The sequence below is a fragment of the Anolis carolinensis genome, chromosome 5 (genome assembly GCF_035594765.1).
Source record: "Anolis carolinensis isolate JA03-04 chromosome 5, rAnoCar3.1.pri, whole genome shotgun sequence".
NCBI lineage: Eukaryota > Metazoa > Chordata > Lepidosauria > Squamata > Dactyloidae > Anolis > Anolis carolinensis.
Window position 1 is genome coordinate 89,397,395 of NC_085845.1, and position 21,713 is coordinate 89,419,107.

Below are 21,713 nucleotides of genomic sequence, written 5' to 3' on the forward strand. Positions count from 1 at the left end.
TTATTTTTAACTATTGTATTGTTCTTTCATTGTTGTTGTTGGGTTTTTTGCACTACAAATAAGACATGTGCAGTGTGCATAGGAATTTGTTTGTATTTTTTTCCAAATGATAATTCGGCCCTTCTACAGTCTGAAGGATTGTGGACTGGCTCTCTGCTTAAAAGGTTTGAGGATCCCTGTTATAGACAATTTAAATTAAATTAAATCTGTCTAAAATCCCCATATGATAATAAAGTGCTAGGCTTAGGTTAAGGTTAAATTAAAAGCTGATTCAAATAGAAAGGTCTTCCCTCCTTTTCTAAATGACATAAAAGATGCTTGAGGCAGCTTACAATTAAAAAAATCTCAAGTGTGGCTTGATGTTACATCTGTGCCAACCCACAAAATGCTTCTGGGCCTAACAGAATCCTAGTTCACACATGGATATTTTCTAAGTATTTTTCCATTTATGGGATTAAAAAAACAGGAGATGAAGAAATTAATTATAAAAAATAAATCATGATATATATAAGCACATATAGTGCTGATAGTAATTACTTGACTAAAACAAAGGTATGTTTATTATATGCCAAAAAGGTAATTAGCCCAATAAATCAAATTATCTGTAATCTAATTCAGATTAAAAGAAATGAACAATGTAATACTTTGCCCACAAGACCACACCTCACTAATTCTTAGTATGGTTGCTGCTGAAACTGAGGAGGAAGGATGAAACAGCATTTTTGTTAAAATAGTTTTAAAATGATACATGCAGAGAGTGTTCTAGTGGGAAAAGATGCCAAATGTAAATGCATGTGGAAAGACACCAAAAACCTTACTTTTATCTTTCAGCTTCTTTTTACAATTTTCATCTGTGCAGGAAAATTCATTTGATTCAAAGTTAGATGGAATTTATAAGCATTAAAGTAAACTCAACATGAATAAAAATAAATCCATATGCAATTTCAACAACTTGCTTATTCTTGAGTCAGAAAAAAAGTTTCACAATGCATCACTTGCATCATAACTGAAAGTGTATCATATTCCTAAAACCAATCTATGTTTTTGTATGTTTCTGCAGGAAAGTCTTCATATCTATCACTTTTTTACATTACATTACTCATCCCTATTTTGATACTGATACCACAGAAATAAGATTCCTCTCTGGAAAGTAATCATTGAATAGGTCTAGAAGGTACTGATCTCTGCATGGTAAAGATCATGTTTTTCAGATTGTCTAGGGAAATCCATAATTAAAATACCTGTTTATGTCTCTGATTCATGTTTTGTGTTTTGGACTGCATGAAGTTATATGTGAATATATTTGTATGACATGGGATTACTGTCAAAAATGAGTTCTCTGAGGTTCAACACTATAGGAATAAAGAGAGTTCACCATATGTTCAGTCTGGAGTATATAAAGCAAAATTATTCTAACATTGACTGGATTCTGCTTGGTTACACAACATACTTCAAAATAACACATCATTGATGACATTATTTATGCAATTATTTTTATATTATGCCATTTTAATCAGAACCTGATCTCAAGGCATAACTATTTGTTCTGTTTGAACCTTGGAGATATATATCTCTTTGTTTTAATACAGAAGAAAGCTATGAGTGGGCTAGCTGTGCTCTACCATGTTATCCTAGATCAATAGTTCCTTGATCCGTGTGTGTTGACAAAGGGGGAAACATCTTTAAAGCAAAATGGGTCACAAAAGGCCCCTGTCCAAAAAAAGGAGACATACAGGTATATCTGACACGCATCTTGGTTGGAAAGGTTTTCCTGGAATGGATCACCTGGATATAGTCATGCACACATGAATCTATGACTGTACATTTAATGAAGGCATTTTGTACTAGACTAAAATTATAATGAGCCATGAATTTGGGGAGTTCAACAGATGAATCCTAGTTTTACCTTACCTCTGTCGTTTATGTCAAGCACTTCTCCCTTCACTGGGTGAACCAGTTTTTCTTGCAAGCATTTTATTTCTGCTTCTTTTTGTTCTAATTTGTCTTTTAGAGATGCTAGTTCTTCCTGTGCAAATCAGAATATGAATACATTTCTTTAGAATCTGGCATACGTTTCAAAGATCCTAAACTGACATTTGCCTTTAAAATTACAGGAGATATTTAACTTGAAAGTCTGTGATTAACATCCTGTCAAACCGTGTCAATCTTTACAACAAACTGGGAGTAGTCTCTCAGCCAAGCAACCCCACCTCTTATTTAAATGTGAAAATGATATTAAAATGATTTTAAGTTTCCTTCTAAACATTCATAAGAGACTTCCAGAAATATTAAAAAGATAATACTTACAGGACAAATTTTATATATATATATACACATACACACACACACACACACAAATATATACGCATGCATGCACACACACACACGGAAGTAAAACCTGCTGTTTTCAATACGACTTACTCCCAGTAACATATGCATAAGATTGCATACTTAATGCAGAAACAACGAACGACTACAAGCATGCTCAGAAAACAAACTATAATTTCACAGTACAGTGAAATTATACACATGTATAAATGCATTTAACATATCTAAAATCCTGCATTTCTCCTCATATGGTTCTGCAGATATTGCATTACAGTAAATGCAAATCTTATGAATTGCTCAGGTTATATATTTATCAACAAGTCATATCCAAACCAACATGTAGTACCACAAAGCAACCACCGTTTGCAAATAAAAGACGAAAATAGCATGGTTCACATGCATGTTTTAGTGGCAAAATTTACGTTATGCAAGACTAACCCATACATAAGCTGCATTTGGTAACAAAATTTCTATCCTGGTGTGTAATAAAATAATGTACCTATCATAATACCACCCAAAGCGCCATCTAAGTACTATGCACCAAATTATTTCCATGTTGATGCACTGAGAACTATCTACTTTACATGCTGAAATTGATGGCTTACTGCAAAATTTCATTTTGTAACATCCTCTGTGCAAACTAAACTTGGGATTTAAACCAATGAACCTCAACATCTTCTGTTTTCCCCAGCTCAATCCATTCAATATTAGTTTTACAGCAATTTTAACTGAGGTCTGACTTTCCCTAAGCATCTTGGGAACTGTAGATTCATGAGGGAATAAAAACTGGTTCAAAAGCTTCCCTAGAAAAGAACTGTTCAAACAGCCTAAATCTTTAATGTGGAAATTACTAAGATCAATCAACCGTTACCTAAAATATTATAATTGAAGTGAATGTGCTAGAAATTCACTTTAGGCATTGCTTGCTTAAATCCACAAATTAAAGTCCGTTCAAAAAACAGGAGTGCAGTCAAATGCCTAACATTTAGCTTAAATCCAATTGCAAATTCCACTGAATAAGCTGCTCATGAGTAGATCAACACCTATGTAAATCCCACTGATTCAATAGTTGGAACCAGCAATTTAATTGGGGTCTTCTTTTTTAGAAATAGTAAAGAGCTCCATGCATGCACTGCATTGACAGAAAGGCAGACAGACAGACAAGATGGCAGACAGAATCATCCAAGTTATGGAAAACAAAATGATTCACAACTAGGTCCCACAAATCTACCACACCTTTAACATTTGGCATTTTTGTTCCATCCGCTGTTTTTCATACTGCATCTGGCCCACTTTGATTTTCATGCTAGAAAGTTTGGCCATTAAAGACTGGTAACAGAGACAGAGGAGTGAAAGAGAAGTAAAGGTAGAAAAAAGGCAAGGCTAAAAATAACTTTGCTTAAGATGAGGTTTGGCCTCCAGTGAAAGACATTAGCATCCACACAAGCCCATTCATAAAAACCACTTCCAAGTAAGACCTGGTTCTTATGTTAACTGTCCAGTTGGATTGCCATTAGCAACTAGAGGCCCTGGTGCGTAGAAGTAATCAATCATATTCTCCTCTAAAATGGTCCAAATATATCATATATGGTACATTTCTAAACAGACATACAAAACCAGAAAGAAGAATCAACCAGGGAACACGAGGACCACTCCTTTAAAGGTAAGCTATTTTGTTTAATTTTCTCTGTTTGTAAACTAAAGACAATCTGACTCCTTATAACACATCTTAAAAGACAAATCATTTAACCTTATGAATGGTTGCTCTGTGAGATAGATCACAAATAGAAGATGAATCAGCATCCCACTCCATTTTGATACATCCAAAAAAATATACCACAATCAGTTTAATTGCAATTGCCACTATCACATTAGGCTGAGGATTCGTCATGCATCGTGGTGAATCCATGGGGATCCCGGCAGGGGGCTTGGAGAACCTGTCACTCCATACCCCACATTGTGCAACTTATCCTGCCCCCCCCATCCCATGGGGGGAAGTGTTGCCACCTGGCTTCCTCTTATTGCTCCTAAGGCAACATGGGAAGCCTCCCTTATTTCTGTGGCGGCGGCATGGACCACTTCCTCTCCTCTTTCACCACGGACCTTGGCCAGAAGTTGGTGTGCATCATGAGAAAGGCTCCGTAGTGAAAGGGGAGGAAAAGTGGCATAGGATGGGTAAATCAGCCCATCTGATGAGATGGTCAATAAGGATGGTACTACCAGTTTTACTTTGGACACACCAGTTCATGCATCCAGTGCCTTCTTCTGACTTAGCCTGCGCAGCTTTATGACAAATGTTTGCAGGTTGCCACATCTATGAAACAAATGTATAACTAGAATTGGAGAAAAAATCTACTTGGCTTGCATTTTAGTGTGGACTTTTTCAACTCACACTTTCAGAATCAGTACACAAATTAAAACACACTATATTCTGATCTTTGCACCACTATGGATTTTGTACTGCCACCCACTAATTTAAAACTGTGTTCAGAAAGTGTTTATTAAGACAACACTGTGTTTAAAATGTATATATTAAAATAAAAGCATTAGAGCAAATTGCATGTGAATTTTGTGATGGCTGAATTTAGATTGAAAATTACAGATTAAAGAAATTGACATATATATCTTCATTCCAATCTAGTCTAAATTTATGTGAAGATCACATTGAACAACAACTTCTAACACAAGAAGGCATCTGGAACAGTTTTCCCTATATGAAAAGCAAAACCCTTTGGTGAAGCAAAGTATACCAGATCACAAGGAGACACTCTTCTCCTTTTTCTTAATCATTACTTACTTTAGTAGACTTAAGTTTTTTCTCATACTGAATTCTCTCATTATCCATTTCTCCCACTTTTAAGCGTAATTCATTAATTTCCCGCATCAAACCCTATGAAAAAAAAGATAAAATAACAGTTGAAAATTAATCAAAGAGAAGAGCAATCAAAACCCCTTCTCATTGTACTAACAAGCACTTTGAAAATGGTCACATTTTAGCAGGATAAAATAAAGTCAATTTAGCTAATGATATAAATGGTTCTGATGTTTGGTAAAGATATATTTTTGGTTTTCAACTGACACTAACAAATATTGATTTCAAATTCTATAAATTAAGTTTAAAGACTACTCAGTCAAATCAAATGGTTCATTTTAAACAGAATCACATCTCTCTCATGTGACGGCACAATTTATCCTGGAAAAATTGGGTTTTGAAAAATACATCTTATTTAGTAATACATAAGTGATGACAGAACTTGGTTGATTGATTGACTGATTGATTGATTGATTAGACTACAATTTGCTGTGATCACACTGCCTTGAGATACTGGGAGTTGAGAAATTCCCTGCATCCCAGAGCGGAACAAGTAAAATCTGTGAATTAAAAAACATTTCAGTCCTGTTTTTGCTCACCTCTGTGTCCCGGAATCTATCTTCATAGTCTAACCTGTCCTTTTCCACAGCAGTCAGCTTGAGCTTCAAGTTGGAAACCTCAGCCATAAGGTCGAGCTTTTGAGTTTCAAGAGATGTTCTGCTTAACAGCTCCTGATAAAAATGAAAAATGAATGGCAGATTTGAAAAAAGAAAATACTATAGGTTCATAGCAGACGTAGGCTCACAAGCACAAATTGGAAAACCTTATCCTATAGAGATGATTATTTATGCAATGTATTGATATATGAAAAATGGCATAGGGCTCCCACACTTTAACAAAATGGGAATTGCAGAAAGCATGCCTTGTTATGTCCTGCACTTATAAAGGTGACCAGCTGAAAAAACTTGTTCCTACTACCATTTCGGCCTCCATTTACAGAACAGAATTGTCAAGAGTCAGACGCCAGTTAACATACAAAACAAAGTTTATTCCGAAGATAAGCCAAAAAATAACATAAACACAGGGAATATCCTTGAAACACTTCACTTTTCAGTGTTTCGAGAGTAGATTGGATAATAATAACTCAAAAACGAGCCACGCTAATTTCCCATGCTGGCATTCAATAAAAAACTAAATAACGCTTCAATTCAGCTTTGGAAAACAAATAGAGTTAATTGCTGGAAAATAAACAAACTAGAAAAGCAGTAAAGCTGTTTCCACGGTGCAGATAAGCCGACAGCCTCAAAGGGATGATGAATAGCTGTCGTCAGAAGAATCCAAGGTCAGGTCAGGAGGCAGCAGAAATTCCGAAAGACAAACCAATAGTCAGAAGCCGGGAGTAGCCATCAGTCAGAGGGCGTAGACAGAAGCCAGGTCAAATTCAATCCAAAGTCCGAAGAGGGTGCAGTCATCCAAAACAGGTCCACGATAAGACACAGCGAGAGCCAAGCTAGGTGATATCAGCAGATTCAAATCATAGTCCAAGTCCAGTCTTCATGGAAACACAGAGATCCCAATGGCGCCTCAGCAACACCTTGCCACACGCAAAGTGCAGTGGCCAAACATTCCCATTTTATTCCCCTTCCTCCTGGGTGACCAAACACTCACACCCAAACACCAGGTGTCCCAAATCTACTCAGAGTCTGAACTCCACACAGCTAGAGCTCGTGGATCTGGAGTACCTAGCAATTCGTCGGAGTCCCAATCATCCTGCCCACACTTAGCCCCATGAACACTTAAAGAACCATCCTCCCTTCTCCAAGCATCCCAATTGGGATCAGCTCCTGCAGAAACCCCAGGTTCAGAAGTATCCATAAGCCCCAAATCCCCAGACATCTCCGGTGGCTGTGCCCATTCAGTGCCCGCTTCCCCAGCCACCACCTGTTCCTCAGCATCCATCTCCCCATCTGAATCTTCCTCAGAAGATCCCCCATATAGCTCTCTAAGTCGCTTCCTGCGCAACTCCTCCAGTGAACCCTCATCACGAGGGTTTTTTCTTCCTCTTCGAATTCCATCACCATCAACCATAATCCCCGAAGGCGCAGTCACAACAAGAATTGATCATGGCTCTACACTGCAGCCCTCAAAATATATACCATTGCTTTGCACAATTTAAATACTTTGAAATAGACAAACCAATTGCTTCAGATACTTTTCTATTCAGAAGATGCTAAAACTTCAATCTAAGTATACACTTTAACATAAAAGACAATACAGTTAATCCTTGATATTTGTGGGTTTGACTTTTGTAGATTTGGTTATTTGCTGATTTGATTATTTTCATATTCAGTTAAAACGTTCTCTTTAGGAATGTTTAGACCCTCCAGGTTATGCAGTGAAGTTGGAAGACTTAGAGATTCCTAGAGAGAACACCTCTAGGTCCTCTAGTCCAATCCTATGGTCAGCTTTTAAAGAACATCACACTAGAGAACCTAGAGAAGTACTCCATCCAATTAAAAAAGTTTTTATTTGCATTTTTACCACTTGTACAGGGGTCCTGCAACTCTAACCCCCACAATGTAGGTTGACATTACAAATCTCAGAAGAAAAGAGAAGTAGATTCACAATAAACATACACACACATGTCGTTTAGTTTTTCTTTCTCTAACTGGCAGTACCTGCTGTAGCATTTCTTCTGTGGCATTCAGTTTTTCCCTGTGTTCTTCTAGGCAGAGTTCCAAATCTCTGATCTTTTCTCCTTGAGCATCAACTTGGTCAGTAAGAACACTCACCTGGATAAAAATGTGATGTATAGATATATCTCAGTATCTTAATATTTGTTGAGGACAACCTCATCTGGAATCATTATATTATCTGCTTCAATTAATACTCAAGTATTCCAACCACCACCAAATTTTATCAGATAAAATTCGGAATGACTACTGATAAAATAAATATATCATGTAACAATTACTGAACATCAAGAGTTCTATCCAAGTTCTTTTCCATATTTCGGTTACCACTTCCATTATCACTGCATGAATGTCCTGCAAACAGATGTTCAGCAATATTCCTCCCAAGGAATCTTTATAGTGAGCTATATTTATTTATCCAAAGGATAATAAGCTAAGTAAGATTTCTATAATAAAAATGCAATGCAGGCTCAAAAAGTAACAGTGACAATCTTCATCAAATTCTTTTTGTATGAGGTATCTATGTGCATTATTTGGGAAGGGCAAATATGCCAAAGGGGCACATAATGTACAGAGACCACTCAGAATATATTTTGTAACCATTACCTGGATGCAGAAACAGAAAGCAAACCTAGCATGGAAGAGGAGTGCAAGAAGGACATGTGGCTTACTGCAACTGTAGTTCTTGAGTGGTCAGCTGTCAATTCACAAATGAAGTTATCTTTACCTGCACAATGAAATGTTTGGAGCATTCCAGAGCTACTACATAAGCCTTTCAGAAGTAACCCTGCCTACTGTGGGGCACCTCACCAGCCCAGTACCCAGCTAAACCCTCACTTCCTTGGTTTATGTGGTCTCTTACAGACAAAGCTGGAGTTTGGATATGAACATGACTGCAGAGCAAGCCTGCACAACTCAACAATTGTAAGGAGCCAAAATTAAAATAGGCTACATATCTTTGAGTCACAGATCGGTTTTCAGTACTTCACTGAAACGAAAAAGAATTCCAAGTAAAGTTGTAATTTAAACTATTGTGCAAATAAACTATATTATGAAAAAGGGAAGTTTCAATTATTAGCAATTAATTACATTTACTGTATAATCATCTGTCAGGAGCGCTTTGACTGCATGTTCCTGCATGGCAGGGGTTGGACTGGATGGCTCTTGTGGTCTCTTATAGCTCTAAGATTCTATTATTCTATATCTGCATAAAGCTCGGATCAGGGGTACCCTCTGCTTTCAACTCCAGACTGAGCTGCCTCTGGTGATTCCAACATAAGAAACTGAAGTCATCCTCATGCATGCAAGTGTCGCCATCATTTCCTCTCCCACCCCTCTATCTCCCAGCCAGGCAACAAGGCTCTTCCCGTCCCCACAAAGGCAAAGCAGCAGGTGGGTGGCACCACTGATGGCGTTGGGAGGCAATCGAGCCCTTAGTAACCTTGTCAGTCTTCCCAGCAGACCCCACTGTGGTGTGGGCAGAGACGGGTAAGCCGAGATGTGCCTCCATGGCACCGCCCCTCCTATTGCTCCAGGATGTCTTTTCCTCTCCACCATGCCCAGTTTGGAACCAAGTGGGGAAGGAATGGCCTTCACAAGCAAAGGAATCATGGGGGTTGTCGTTTGGTGATTCGCCATCGCTCTTTGTCAGAGAAGGCTAAAGACCTTATGAAATAGATGACAGAAAGCCTGTGGTTCTTAACCTGTGGGCCGCAGCCAAGAAGTGGGCTGCCAGAAGGAAAATCCAAGCCGCGAACCTCCTTCCTCTTTATTTATTTATTTTATTTATTTTATTTCCGTGCCCTTCCGCAAATATGACCAGCTCTGCCCACCCCTTTGCCATCTTGGGTCACCGCCACTGCACCCGCTACCTCCTTCACGGCTGCTGCCCAGCCCCGCCCCCATTCCCTCAGAGGGAGAAAGAGATATAGCCCCTCCTGACTCCATCCTCCTCTTCCTGTGAAGGGCCGTTGCTACCTGCCCTGCAGATAGGAGGGAGGGAGGGAGGCGCAACAGCAGCTGGGGCTGCCAGGGAGGCTGAGTGATAGGAACATGTGCGTCACCAAAGAGACTCAGGAGCCGCTGCCATACTTCTGGAGCCAACTGGGGTTGGAAAGAATGGCACAGGCCTCCCTCCGTTCAGAGCTTGCCGCCAGGGCCACAAAGGGTTTGTCTTGGGTGAGCTCCTTAGAGTTGGGAGGGAGGGGAAGAGGCCTGAGGAAAAGCACGAGCTGTGTGTGAGAGATGCTCCCCTCTCCTTTTTCTCTCTCTCTCCCCACTCTCTTTGCCCCTCCCTGCCTCAGGCTGAGCTCAGGGCCTGTAGGGCTTCCCTAGGAGGGAGGGGCTTCCGCTGCAGCCTCTCCCCCTGCCCGCCTCCCTCCGCAGTGCTGAATGTTTTTTTCAGCGTCCTTCCTTAGGAAGCTGGGTCTAGCTTTTTAAGAACAGTGTGGACTCAGATAACCCAGTTCAGAGCAAATATTGTGGGATTTTCTGCCTTGATATTCTGGGTTATATAGCTGTGTAGAAGGGCCCCAGTTAACGACTGGGTTAATTGAGGGCCCTTCCACACAACCATATAACCCATAATATCAAGGTAGAAAATCCCACAATATCTGATTTGAACTGGGTTATCTGAGGGCCCTTCCACACAGACATATAACCCAAAATACCAAGGCAAAAATCCCACACCCACAAGATCTGATTCATAATCTTTTTAGTCCTAATTTTGAAGAGAAATCCCTGGTCAAGTGGTCCCTGGTCAAAAAAAGATTGGGAACCACTGCAGTAGAGGAACCAGTGAGAGTGGCAGCCTCTTAGAGCCGCTTTAAATTCCTTGCGGGAGATTATGGTAGACTGCGAGCCATATGTTGTGCAGATCTGTTGTACAGTAAGTCCATATTTCAAACCAATATGGAAAACTTCTTTTATTCAGAATAAATAAATAAATGGAACTTAAGAAATAACTTACTTGCAGAACTAGAGATTCCTTGTCATTTTCCAAACGTGCAAGCCTCTCTTGATACACATCTCCATTGGCAGATATATGGCCATTAGTCTGAAAAAATAAAATAAAAGAAAGGAAACGCTGGAGTGAAACTTTCTCCCATCAATATGTTTCCAATTATAGAAGTAAATAAAGTTCCAGATGAGTGCTACAGATGTTTCAGGATGTAACTCTCAAGGCTGCAAAACATGTACAAATGTGAATGGAAATATTCATTAACCAATGGTCCAGTACCAATCAACTCAACAGTCTGAATCAAAACATGAGATTGAAAATAGTGTTGCGAATCATTTACAATGTCTACAACATAACCATAAATTAATACAAGCTACAACTGTGTGATATGTATGCTTCCCAAGAATCTGCAAAAAATTATCTTGGATACAGGTATGAAACTGGATAATTTGAGCAGCTAGCTTGATTAATAAAGGTGTTCTTATTTATTGTAATAATACTATGATTCTAAGCAGACAACTCCGGGTTGGCAGGGGGATTAAACATCTTCTGCAGGTGTTTACCTGCGCACCAACAAGATTAATTCTTACTCAAGACAAGGAGTTCACAGCAAGACCAATAATCTAAAAGCCATCAATGTATATTGATTATCTCAACAATGGAATACAGATAACAGAATATAATGATCATGTGCCAATATGGGACAAATCCTATGTTGTGAAACCAGAGTTGGAAACTCAATGCTGGCAAAATCTGAGTTAGGAGCAGTTAGAAAAAGCTCAGAAATCAGAGTGTAGGACAGCTGATTTTTTGGACTACAGCTGCCAGAAATCTACAGTCAATATGGCCAGTGGCAATGATGGCTAAGAAATTCAAGAAATTATAATCCAAAGAAAGTTTAGAGAGGCTACCACAACAAAGGCAAAACTGGGAACATCTAAAACACTAGATCCACAATTTAGGAGGATGGAGCAAGAAGAAACGGGTCTGAAATGACCCCAAATTCACTTCCTGAACATTCAGCGTTTCCCAAAATATTTGCAAAATGAAGAGCCACAACTGATCCATGAAAATGAGATAAGCCAACTGATAACACAAAGGTTACCTGACAGCATGACCGGGCAGAATATTGTTAGGACGATTACCATCATACTGTGCTGTGCTTTCACTTTGCATCTCCCTACAGGCTTCTGGAAAATGTGCCGTGTTCAGTGTAGATATTTTACTGCCACTTAACACACTTAAAACCACACTAAATTGGATTAAAAGCAAAATTAAATCCAAGCTGAGCTGACCCTACAACTGCCAAAAGATTACCATACCTGCTAAACTCATGAAGTATTTTTTATCAGCAAAGTGTTGAATTAATCCAGAAATGTCATTCAAGAAATGACTATTAAAGAACAAATTAACCAGTACTAGCTTTTTCTTCCAATTTCCCTCATATTTTTTGTGGCAAAAACAACAAAACCTCTCAGCACCTAAAGAAAAGAAATGTTTGGGGGAAGGCGATAAGATGTCATGTGTCGACTCTGATTTAGTGCACCCAAGGCTATAAAAAATAATGTGTGTTACTCTGTAAGCTACCAAAAAATTATTGCAGTTATACAAGAAGCAGGGTGATCCATGATGGCTGTAAGGCTGATTTCAACATCTAAATTAGAACAATACCTTTATGAAGGCAACCAAAAAGATAGAAAACCTTTTATGATCTGTTTATTAGGCCACGTGTTGCAAAGAGAAGATGGGAAAGTATGCTCCTCATTTTCTTGAAGTACTGAATTTTAGCAGTAAACTCAGAACTATTTCCATCCACCTGATTTTTTTATTTTTAAAAAATTAATATCATCTGTTATATTTAGATCATAGCACAAACAAAACAAAACAAAACCACTCCTAGAAGATCCCTACAAATGTTGGATCTAGGAGCTTTTCTTGCCACGTAATTATAGCACTATGATTCCACTAACTGGGTTGTATCTTTCCAAATGTAGTTGGGGAGATACTAGAGCTTCCCACCCCTAAATCCTAGAATTTCATGGGGTAAAGCCAGGATCACATGGTTATATGATTGTACAGTATGAAAAATTCCTTGAAGATTAAACTAAGGGAAGAAATAGGAAATGAAGGATACATTTATAATGTAGAATTAATGTAGTTTAAAGCTTTAATTGTGATGGCTCAATGCTACGGACTCCTAGGAGTTGTAGGTTTGGTGTGGCGCTGGCACTTGACAGAGCAGGCCAAAGACCTCATAAAACTCCAACTCCCACAATTCCACAGTATTAAGCCATGACAATTATAGTGGTGTCAAACTGCATTAATTCTGCAATGTAGATACACCTAAAGAAGGAAGAGATAGGCAAGGCTGCTGTGCTTCTGCTGGATATATGGACTAAAAGGCTATGGCAAAGACAACATGGACAAGTATATTTGACTGAAGGAAGCAGGGAAGGAGCACTAACAAGGAGAAATAGGGAGCAGTTCTGGGCATAAAGATCAACAAAGAAGAAATAGTGGAATGAAGAGGAGTAGACTTTGTGATCAAGAAGATGAATATGCGTATATTTTCCTAGCAATTAATCAGCAATGCTACAGACTTGCTGCATCAGCATTTTGTTTTCAATCTCACTTGTATGTTACTTCTAAAAGACAAATACTTGGCATGATTATGCAATAGAACCATGTCCCTCTGCAGTATCCCTATTGCAAATTGGCATAACATGGTACTCTATTGTGCACCTGTGATTTGTCTCTGAAGTCAGGAATTGAACCTGCTACCCCAGGATATTCAGGTTCAATATGGCAAGAACCCCCTACACTTTTAATAAAAGAGTGGAGCAATGCATTGATCTCCAGATGCTGCTGAAGTGTTAATTCCAATTAGTTGGAGGCAGCAAAGACAGTGATGATCATTTACGAGAATGGTATTCGATGACATTTGGAAGGCCACACTTTCCCCATCTCTACTTTAGCAGATGCTTTAAAAGAAAAGTTCCAAAAAAACAATTTCCCCTTGAGGTAGGTAAACCTGAACCTGAGGAATGCCACTTCAGAGAGACCAAGAGGCTACCTAAGCAATTCCATTTCCCATGTATATGTTTTGAATGTGTGTGTGTGTGTGTATACACACACACACACACACATTCTTCCACACAGATAAATAGGTAGAAGAACATGCTATTGGAAACCATCAGTCCAGAATGCAAAAAAGGATATTATATCTGAATGAAACCTTAAAATAATTTTACAGCACAAATTGTAACAAATGTCAAATGCAACAGTAAATTCCCCTCTGTAATAAAATACTTTTTGATTCAGGACTTCTGGATTCTAGCCTCCAGATTTCCCTTAAAATGAGAATCTAAGGACTGAGATGCAGACAACTTTGCACATAAATGCATCCTCCAGTAGATGTCACCTTTGGTCAGTTGCAAAGCAGATGTGTTACTGAAGGTTTGCAAGGCTGGGCTTTGCTAAGATGTCTCATGACTTTTTTTTACTGTCTCACTCAGATTTACTCTGCCTAAGTGAGAAAAATGTTGCAGGTGGCATCTTAGCAAACTACGAATTAACAACCATGCTACTCCACTGTTGTCAGGACTAGAAGATGCCTACAGAATTTAACATTCGAGTCACCTTTGATAAAGTGCTTCAATATATGTTGTACTACATGAGAGTTGCAGCCCAGTGACATTCAGAAGGCTACACTTTCCCCATCTCAACAACTATTTTGACATATGTGGTCCCTTCCAACTCTATTGTTTGGTTTATATTGTACCAAAATAGAAAGCTGAAATCCTGTTTATGTACTATGCAGGAGAAGACAATCCGCAGATAGTGCACCCAGACAGGAAGTAACACACTTGACTGCACACATCAGCAGAGTTTGTCTGCCTTCCCCAACTACTGCTATGCAATCTTGGGGAAAGTGCAACTACCACAGAGCAATAAAATAATTGTGAATTCTGCATGTTTCAAAGACATATACAACATGAAATGGAGAACTTCCTCCGCTATGGCTCCTCAAAGTTCTCTGCAAGTTAGCAACAGATAATACAGTTCCCGAACATCTCATCTAGGTGCTATGGCTCCTCAAAGTTCTCTGCAAGTTAGCTAGAGATAATACAATTCCCAAACATCTCATCTAGGTTGACGAAAAAAGCAATAATTTGTTCCCTTTAGGCACAACTACAGTATATACTTGTGCATAGGTCAACTTCATTTATAAGTCAAGGGCAGATTATTGGGTCGAAATTATGGATTGTGATATGACCTGTGGAGAAGTAGAGGGTCATTCTGCAGTAAAAGGAAAACCTCAGCAATCCCTGATTATTGCCACCACCATTTTCCTGCCCAGAGTAGATCCATGGATAAGCTTACCGAGATTTTGGGGGTCAATTTTATGTCTAAATTTCCAGACTTAAATATGAGTATATACAGTAACAGATATACATTAAAAATGCTGTGGGATAGAGCCAAGCTCAACAGGAGGGAATGGCTGACCCACAAAATTCTTCATAATTCAACAAAAACACTCCTCCAACATCAGAATATGTATGAAAAAGAGTGAAATATTCAGTGCTTGCCAAAGTGGAAGGATTGTGTTTATTCAGCAGAAATGAACAAATAAGAAAAATGGCCCTTGGCAGTAGATTTCTTCACCTTGAAATGGCATCTTCCTTATCAACAAATTCATTCCAAGAAGAATGTGCATCACATGGGCTAAAACAGGATGTGATGTTTAAATAAAATTTGTAATAATAATTCAAAGTGAATCCACAGTCAAGTGGATCAAAAACGGCATAAGAATTTAAGCAGGGATTTTTCCTGGCACCAGTGTTTTCACATCTTCAAGATGTGAGGAGGATAGGGAAGATTTTCAATGCTAGAAGAAGAATAAAATTAAACAGAGCATAAAAAGAAGAGATCTATCTTGTAGCACTATGAATATGATGCTGAAAAGAAAACATGTAATCCTGACCAAGCAGCAGGAGAGCAACTGAAACTGCACTATGGCACTATGGTTTGACTTACATTACATCAATATATACATTACACAACCCCCCCCCCCCCCGCCCCACAATTCTTTGTGTCCTGGTTTTTAGGCCTGTTCGTGGGGTTATTTGGGGCACTGGTTCAGAAAGTTGAATTGGATAGACCACATCAGGTCTCGTTTCTTAGATATTGTTATCATGGTTTTCTGTGTGAGCAGATGGCAACTGGTAGATGCCAAATGTTCTGTATCTCAGAAATTAGAGCTGATGGGGAAAACTGGTGCCATTTTTGGAATCCGCAGGTCAAATATACCCAGAAGCAGGGCTAAGATTTCAGGCATCAAAATATGGTTATTATACATACATAACTATTGGCAGGGGGTTGGATTGGATGGCCCACGAGGTCTCTTCCACCTCTATGATTTTATGGTTCTATATAATATATACAATATAAGAGGTCAGATAAAGGAGCAGATCAACAGTATTTCCTCTTAAGAGAAAGAATTACACATTTTTGCCATACCATTTGGCTCTGTAGCCACTCAATCAAAATCTCTGCTGTCGAATCTGGAACTTGACACCGCAGTCCTTCTTTCTCATCCACTTCCATCATCTCCAACACACCACGCAAATCCTCCACCAGATGCAGGGCACGCAGGCTCCCCATGAATGGAGATGTCGGGGACTGGCAGTCAAAGATGCCATTGGAATACTCCAAAGCCTTGGAACCTATGGAGTACAATGTTTTACACATTCAAATACAAGGCAGATCAGTTTGTTTGGGTTGTTTTAAAAAAAATTGCATGCCACATAGAAGCAGAGGAGGGAGGAATAGCATTTACTGTATTACCAAAATAAATATACCTGATTTTTGAAATCCATTGCTTTTAAAGATGCTAGGAAGTCATCTGCATTGAATATTGTTTCTTTATCTGAGAAATTACCACCATTATTCTAAGGACCACCTAAAGACTGCTAGTTAAGGGTAAGGTTGGGGTTGTATTTGCCTGCTGTAATACTGAGTACTGTACTTCGCAGCTTAGCACAAAGATGCATTAAGGTCTTCCTGAGACATATCTAACTATCTGTTCACTACTCACATTGAGGCTGTGTCCTATGAACCATTTATATTTATACAAGTTTAGGGTTTCAAATCATTCTACATAAAACTCATCAAACCAGATGATACATTTGTCCACAACATGTGTAGCATCTAGTTTAATGTGTAACTGAATCTAATATGAACCCAGTTTGAACGTGTAAACAATGTGCCTCTTTTACACAAACTAGCACACACTATGTGTATAAATTAGATGCAGACCCTTCAGCATATTGTTTACAAGGCAGCTTTTGCAATATAATAGTGAGAACAGAATTAGCTACTGACTGTGTGCTGTAATTTAACTAGTGCAAACATACCAAAGACCAAGGTCGTCACCCTGACCCCCAAAACTGGGACCTCAACTTTTATTGTGTCACACTATGTTGTCTGGATGGATAGCCAATACAATGATTCTTTAAACCAGGCAGTATGTGTGTAGGAGGTACCCTGTCACACACAGATTGATGGAGGGTGTGGGGTGATAAGAGAAAAAAACATACATATAATAATAAATGTTTATTTATATACCGCTCCCTCTCCTCAAGAGGACTCAGGGCAGTTTCCAGCATGTGCAAACAGTCAGTTGTCAAAAACAACATACAATGGCATGAACAAACACACATAATAAAAACAATATCATAAAACAGCAGTAAAAACAATTCAATTAAAATGAACACAGTTACAGTACCAATCAGCATAAAGGCTGAGATAGACATAGTCAATTGTAAAAGATAGGTAAAGACTTGTACTTCAGTGTATCATAGGAGGAGGGGATAGACAGCATGTAGAGCAAGGTCAACATATTGAACAGCCAGACTAATCTTGCTGAAAGACCTGCCAGAACCACACGGTTTTCAGTTCCTTGCAATGAAAAGACAATGTAGGGGCTTGCCTGATCTCTTTGGGGAGGGTGTTCCAGAGCCAGGGGGCCACCATCGAGAAGGCCCGCTCTCTCGTCCCACCAGCCGCACTTGGGACAGTGGTGGGAGTGAGAGAAGGGCCTCCCCGGCAGATCTTAAGGCTGGTTCATAAGGGGAGATGCGATCACGGAGATAGGCAGGGCCTGAGCCATTTAGGGCTTTATAGGTCAATACCTGCAGCTTGAATTGGGCTCAGCAGCTTATAGGCAGCCAGTGGAGCTGTTTCAATAGGGGGGTTATGTACTCCCTATAGCTAGCACCTGTTAAAAGCCTGGCTGCCAACCTTTGCACCAGCTGAAGTTTCCGGGCCGTTTTCACGGGCAGCCCTACATAGAGAGCATTGCAATAATCCAATATACTTTTTTAAAAGTTTTATTATTAGTATAACCATTTTTATAGCTTAAAATGTCACAAAATCCAATGTGTGACAATTCTTTGTGAAGCTTCAATGTATTGTAAAATCAGCACCATGACCATAGCCTAAAATAACCTGGGGGGAGTGAAAATGTGATGAAAATAGAGCCCATTCCCCACATAGAAAATTTTAAAACAAGCAAGTTTTAAAATATTTTTTTTTTAAAAAAAAATGAAATGACCCCCTTTGGAGAGGGGGGGGGAGTCTCTGAGGACCAGGTGGACCATACATTGCCTTCCCTTGTTGCACAGGATTCAAGGCAGCTATGATTTGGATGAAGAGAACATCCAAGAAGAGAACAGATGATAGCACTTGCCCTATTTCTTTTATTCTAAGACATGCTTTTCCTATATGAACATTTCTATATAACAAGATGCACCTTAGAATTTCTTTCTGCTGGTACTGAAATTAGTGTTGGTACTGAAATATTCCAAGACTGCGGAAGGTGGCATCAGCTTACAACACAGATATTTGGGCTCATCCTCACAGCATCTCACCCCACTCTATACTGAGGGCCGAAGTGGCCATTTATTAACCAGTGGACAACTAAAAGTCATCAGCCAGGGAATATGAACCTTGGATTCAGCAAGATTTACTGTGTTATCACTTATAACTGTATTTGTTTTCATTCTCTTATCACAAACTGTACCACTTGGCCAGAATGCCTACAGTCAGTTTTGTCTATATAACTGTTCAAGAACTATATTGTTTTGTTTCTAAATCCCCATTTAGTGAAGTATGCACTAGTCCTTGTAAACATTGATGGCAATACATCTATTTGTGTTTAAGATACCATCAGAGGAAGGCAATCTCTGATAAATGCATACAAAAGGTTGCATTGTGTCTTTTAATTTCCTTCTTTATACATATCCCTCCCCAGTCCCCAAGACTCGAGGCAGCTTAAAATGCACTTGAATGAAATAAATTATTGTGTCTATGAAACCCCAAGAGGCCTTTGGCAGAAAGAAAAAAGATACTCTTAAAGAAAACACACAGAGAAAACAGCAGGGAAGCAATTATTCTAAATACAGATGGATGAGCTCAGTCCCAAAAATAGACAAAGACACATGCCACATTTTAAGACTACGGTCCTTTATACGCCCATTTCTTGAGCATGACTGCAGATGCATGAGGAGATATGCCTCAAATTGTGCAGTAAACGTCTTGGGAAGAACCTGCTAGCCTGAAAACTATACCTCAGATGGCATCAAACTGAGTTCAGATTCCACCATCTTTTGGAACATTCTTCATCCTTAAAAGTACTGCCACTGTTCATCCTTTCCTATCGACTTTCTCTAACTTTCCGGAGACCTTTTTCCAACTTTGCATCTAAGCAGTTGCAAAACAGCAATCAGATGAGAGCAGATGGAAGTATCCTGTCCTTCCTCTACATCCAATGGAGAAATCAACCAACAGAAGGAAATCCCCTACCTAATGCTCAGCATGGAAATGCAGGAGACTGCTAAACTTTGCTTTGGCAACAGGATAGTTGAAACAACCCTTGAAAAACTAAGTTACTCTTATGGCCTCAATTACAAGCTTCTAATTTAAATATCTGAAAATGACTTCAAGTGATCTGGTCATGGATGCTAAGTTAATGTTTCCCATCTGTCAAATATGTCCTTTTTTTTTTTACATACATCTTTAGAAAGTTGGTATGAGCGGAAGAAAGAAATATATTTATTTTACATTTATAAAAGTGCAAGGAGATAAAGTAAGTATTCTGGAGACTCAGTATATTCGCTTTTTTCCTGCACCCACTCAGAATATTTTTCTAGTTTAAACAGCTGTTTGTACAGCTTGGCTTGGCATGACATCAAACCAAATTGTTAGTGTGTTTGGCTATAACTCCCTTCCTTCTACATCCCCCTGAGAACTGGAGGGAAAAAATAGAGAGAACCAGTCAACACTTGGTTTTCACAAAGCACTGAGGAGGTGGTGAATTTGTTCCTGGACTATTTCACTTTGGGCTGTCTTGGGGGAGTAGTGGAAATGCACAAAAAAAGAACACAACAACAGAGTGTGCTGCTTGAACATTTTTTACTTCATTTCACACAAAAAGCTAAAGCATCTGATAGCTTTAAATCAGCTCTTCAAATGCTAGTTCTCTCATTCATTCCCAACCAAAGAAGCTATTCAGCAATGCCATCATACACCTGTGTTTCAAATTTCTCTTCTCTATCTACCCTTCTCCTCTTAACTCCCCAGCCTTTCTTTTACACACATACAGAGCTGCCATATGCACAAATAGCCACATACACTTACTTTAATCTATATTTGGAAAAACACCCCTGCCTCTGAAGAACAGATTGCAACAGCATAGTTTCGTCACTTAGACAGCTTTGAGAAACAGATGGTAAGGAGGGTTAAGAAGAGAGTTTCAAGCAAGCTGATGAGTTTGTTTGCATGAATTTATGAAGAGGGCTGAATTCTGTTTGATCCTCATCCTCTATAAAGGGCAGCAAGGGGGGAGGGGGATAATCACAATGTCTGGTGGTTTCCCTGAATTACAGTTAGATGTCTCCAGGAGCAAAGGGCGGGGGTGGAGGGACAGATGTAACAAACTAAAACCAATAAAAATGGTGGTTAATGTTCTACCTGCAATAATGCCATCCATCTGTTCCAGAGCTGCAGCCAGCATCTCACTTGCATCGCTCATCATCTTTCTGTTTCTTTAGGGCAGCTGCTGCAAATACCTAAAGTAATGAAAAGACAGTGTGTTACATGTGCTTCCCAGAACCAACCATAAAATGAAACAATCTGCAAAAATGAGAATTTTAATTCACCATTCAACCACAAGATCCAATGCCAGTGGCAATACATACAGGTGCACATTATCCAGGCCGATGTACGTAGACTGGAAACCCACTAACCTTTGTTTGGGAAGGGGAACGACTTGTCCAGTGGAAGGTCTTTATCTAACAGGCATGAACTGCTAGGTTTTATTTATTTATTTATTTATTTATTATTGCATTTACATACTGTTTCCTCACACCTGGGGAGGGGGACTCAAAGCGCTTCACAACATAATCAATGGCAAAATTCAATACCTCACATATGTAAACATCAAATATCAAATCAACAACATATAACAATAGAATAAAAACCATTAAAACTATAAAACTGTGATAGCAATCTCACACACAACATAAAACATTTAGGCCACTGCATCAATCTCTGGTGTCTTTCCATATTTCTGTCAATCACCAAATGCCTGCTTGAATATCAAGGTCTTGACTTGTTTCCTAAATGCTAGGAGGGAGAGGGCTGATCTGATCTCATTGGGGAGGGAATTCTACAGCCGAGGGGCCATCACCAAGAAGGCCCTGTCTCTCGCCCCCAATAATCGTGCCTGCAAGGGCAGTGAGATCGAGAGCAGGACCTCCTCAGCCAATCTTAATGCTCTAACTGGCTCATAAAGGGAGATGCGTTCAGATAGGTAAGCTGGACCAGAAACGTTTCGGAATTTATAGGCCAAAGCCAGGGT

The 21,713-nt window shown here is 39.2% G+C and overlaps 1 protein-coding gene across 16 annotated transcripts in view; it reads right to left on the bottom strand.

The window, feature by feature from the left end:
- The window catches only part of ppfibp1 (PPFIA binding protein 1), a 164,496-nt gene that overhangs the window by 47,703 nt on the left and 95,080 nt on the right, over nucleotides 1–21,713 (bottom strand). For 8 of the 16 annotated variants that reach the window (XM_062981750.1, XM_016993970.2, XM_016993973.2 and 5 more), the window contains 9 exons: nucleotides 20,825–20,922; nucleotides 16,313–16,518; nucleotides 10,802–10,888; nucleotides 7,819–7,932; nucleotides 5,740–5,871; nucleotides 5,126–5,218; nucleotides 3,565–3,657; nucleotides 1,912–2,026; nucleotides 819–851 (listed from right to left, as the gene is read on the bottom strand). In XM_062981750.1, coding sequence (XP_062837820.1) covers nucleotides 819–851; nucleotides 1,912–2,026; nucleotides 3,565–3,657; nucleotides 5,126–5,218; nucleotides 5,740–5,871; nucleotides 7,819–7,932; nucleotides 10,802–10,888; nucleotides 16,313–16,518; nucleotides 20,825–20,888 — 937 coding nt within the window. In that variant the 5' untranslated portion in view covers nucleotides 20,889–20,922. The remainder of the gene's footprint in view (nucleotides 1–818; nucleotides 852–1,911; nucleotides 2,027–3,564; nucleotides 3,658–5,125; nucleotides 5,219–5,739; nucleotides 5,872–7,818; nucleotides 7,933–10,801; nucleotides 10,889–16,312; nucleotides 16,519–20,824; nucleotides 20,923–21,713) is intronic. The other 8 variants (XM_062981759.1, XM_062981763.1, XM_062981760.1 and 5 more) reach the window with 3 other exon arrangements.